The sequence below is a fragment of the Propithecus coquereli genome, unplaced genomic scaffold, assembly GCF_000956105.1.
Source record: "Propithecus coquereli isolate 6110/MARCELLA unplaced genomic scaffold, Pcoq_1.0 Scaffold18, whole genome shotgun sequence".
Lineage (NCBI taxonomy): Eukaryota > Metazoa > Chordata > Mammalia > Primates > Indriidae > Propithecus > Propithecus coquereli.
Window position 1 is genome coordinate 607,783 of NW_012142745.1, and position 2,386 is coordinate 610,168.

General features: G+C 33.1%; 1 protein-coding gene across 1 annotated transcript in view; it reads right to left on the reverse strand.

The window, feature by feature from the left end:
• The window catches only part of USP37 (ubiquitin specific peptidase 37), a 97,376-nt gene that overhangs the window by 76,334 nt on the left and 18,656 nt on the right, over nucleotides 1-2,386 (reverse strand). Inside the window, exon 2 of the mRNA XM_012642489.1 lies at nucleotides 2,151-2,251. Within this exon, the coding sequence (XP_012497943.1) occupies nucleotides 2,151-2,251 (101 nt within the window). The remainder of the gene's footprint in view (nucleotides 1-2,150; nucleotides 2,252-2,386) is intronic.

Here is a 2,386-nt window from a genome sequence, read left to right on the forward strand (position 1 = left end):
AAAAAAAAAAAAAAAAAAAAAATTCTACAGCACACCTGGAGGCAGAACACAAGAACCCTGTTCTGAATTACTAATTTAGAAAAAGACACGGAAAGACATGGTTCTAGTGACCGGCATGAGAAATAATCTTTGGAGGAAAAAATATCCAATTATGATTTTAAGTTAAGAATGAGCAAAAGGGACATTTGCTTGTCGCAATTTAAATACCAAGTCCTGTATAATCAACAAAATAGTCATATGACTCTTGAGGGGGTTCTAGTATGGAGGAATGAAATAAATATACGCAATGAAGGGAAGAAGGAAGGTGAGAGAGTCCACTGACAAAAGATGAATCAAAGAATCTACCCTAAAGACACAGCAAGAACATTCAGAGAGAATACAGCAATGTAAACATTAGTTGGGAAATAGTGCTTTACACATTCTGTCAGTAAAGTTTTATATCTCTATACTAAGAGCTATGTGGTTTCTCTATGGAAAATATGTCCAAATTACTTTCTTTTTACAGAATTACAATCTTAGGATACGAAATATAAAAACTTCTAAGATTATCTGGATGAATGGTTTAAAAAGTTAAATTTATTTTCAAATGGGTGATAAATTCTCAAGGTTCACAAATCAAAGTAATTTTAAAAGCCATAGACAGTGAGAAGTCTCACTATCCCTCCTCCCCATCCACCCAGTTCTTCCACTTCCCATTCTCCCACCCCTTTTAAGTATTCTTCTCTTGTTTTCCCATGTAAATACAAATCAATATTTTATTCTTTTTGTTATATAAATAATAACATACTATACGGTTTTGCATCTTTTCAAAATTGTGACCATGATCCCATAGTAAGAAATATTTCACATCAGAATCTATTATATATACATTTAATAATATCAAAATAAATGTTTCAGAAATCAGTATGTATCCTTAATATGTATAATACCCTCTATTATGCTAAGTGAAGGAAGCCAGACCCCTCTCCCCACCAAAAATTACACAGTGATTCCATTTATATGAAACTCCAGAACATACAACGTGATCTATAGTGACAGAAAGCAAATCAGTGATTGCTTCCAGACAGGGACCAGAAAGGATTACAAAGGAGGATAAGGAAATTTTTAAAGGTTATGGCTATGTTCACCATGTTGACTATGGTGATGACTTTAAGGGTGTATACATAAGCCAAAACATGTCGAATACGTTTAAATATGTACAATTTACTGTGATCAATTATACTTTATAAAAATGTCTCCCCAAAAATCTAACCTATAAAAAAGGACCTAACAAAATGAAATCTTATTCATTGCTTTATCTGGTAAATGCACAAAGTAATGACCTCTTTGCACAGACAAAGAGAACTCATAAATTTACTTACAAAAGGGCTTCAAAGTTTCTCTTATTTTATGCCTGGCTTCCATTTGCAAAACAAATTAAAAGAGACATAAGGACTGCTAAATTGTGGTAAGATTATTTACTGGTACAGAGCAAGTCTCACAGCTGGCTGAATAAGATTTATGAAAGAAAAACTATTTAAAAAGCAAACGGAAGACCTGAACAAAACAGTCTGTTATCATGTAGTGTAAAGGCAAAGTTCATAATTCAGGATAGACCTAAAGGGGTTTAAAGAAATCATACCAGCAAGCATTTATAGAGCTGTTAGTATACAGTCTATATATACAGTGGGCTAAACACTTATACCTACATTATCTCATAACAACCCTTGAAATATTATTGCTGTTTCAATTTTACAGATGGGTACTGAGGCTCCAGATACTTGAGGAACTTCCCCAATGACCCATAGCTACTAAGTGGCAGCACCAAGTCTTGAACCCACATCTAACTCCAAAGCCATGCTTTTAAAAACTATGCTGTGCTTCATAATGATGACCGTGAGGCATCAAGCAAAGGTTAAGTTGTGTTTAGTAAAACTATATGTAAAAAGGGAAGAATGTGACCAACCTTAGAAAGATTTTCATAAAAATAATTGAAGAGATTGAGATAGCTAAATCAATAAATTTCAGATATATGGAAAATACCCTTGTGACAATGCCAAAAATATTAGGCGTTACAGTCTAAATTCTACTTCCTGCAACTACCTTATACGGTGTCTATCTATGACTAACATTTTTTTTTTAAAAAGCCAAAAAGATTCAAATGAACATACCTGATTGTCTGAATAAGAAAGCTGCCTATTGGTTTCCTTCTGTGAGGTCCTACTGCCCAGAATGGCTCCAAAACTACCAGACCCCTGAGAAGGTTTCATGGCTGATGACAAAAAAAAAAAATTCCCAAATCACTCACTGTAATAAAAAGATTTATCATTATTATTTTATATAATATTGAAGAAATGGAACAGCAGGAAAAAGATAAAATAAATCAAAGTGTTTAACCAATTCTTTC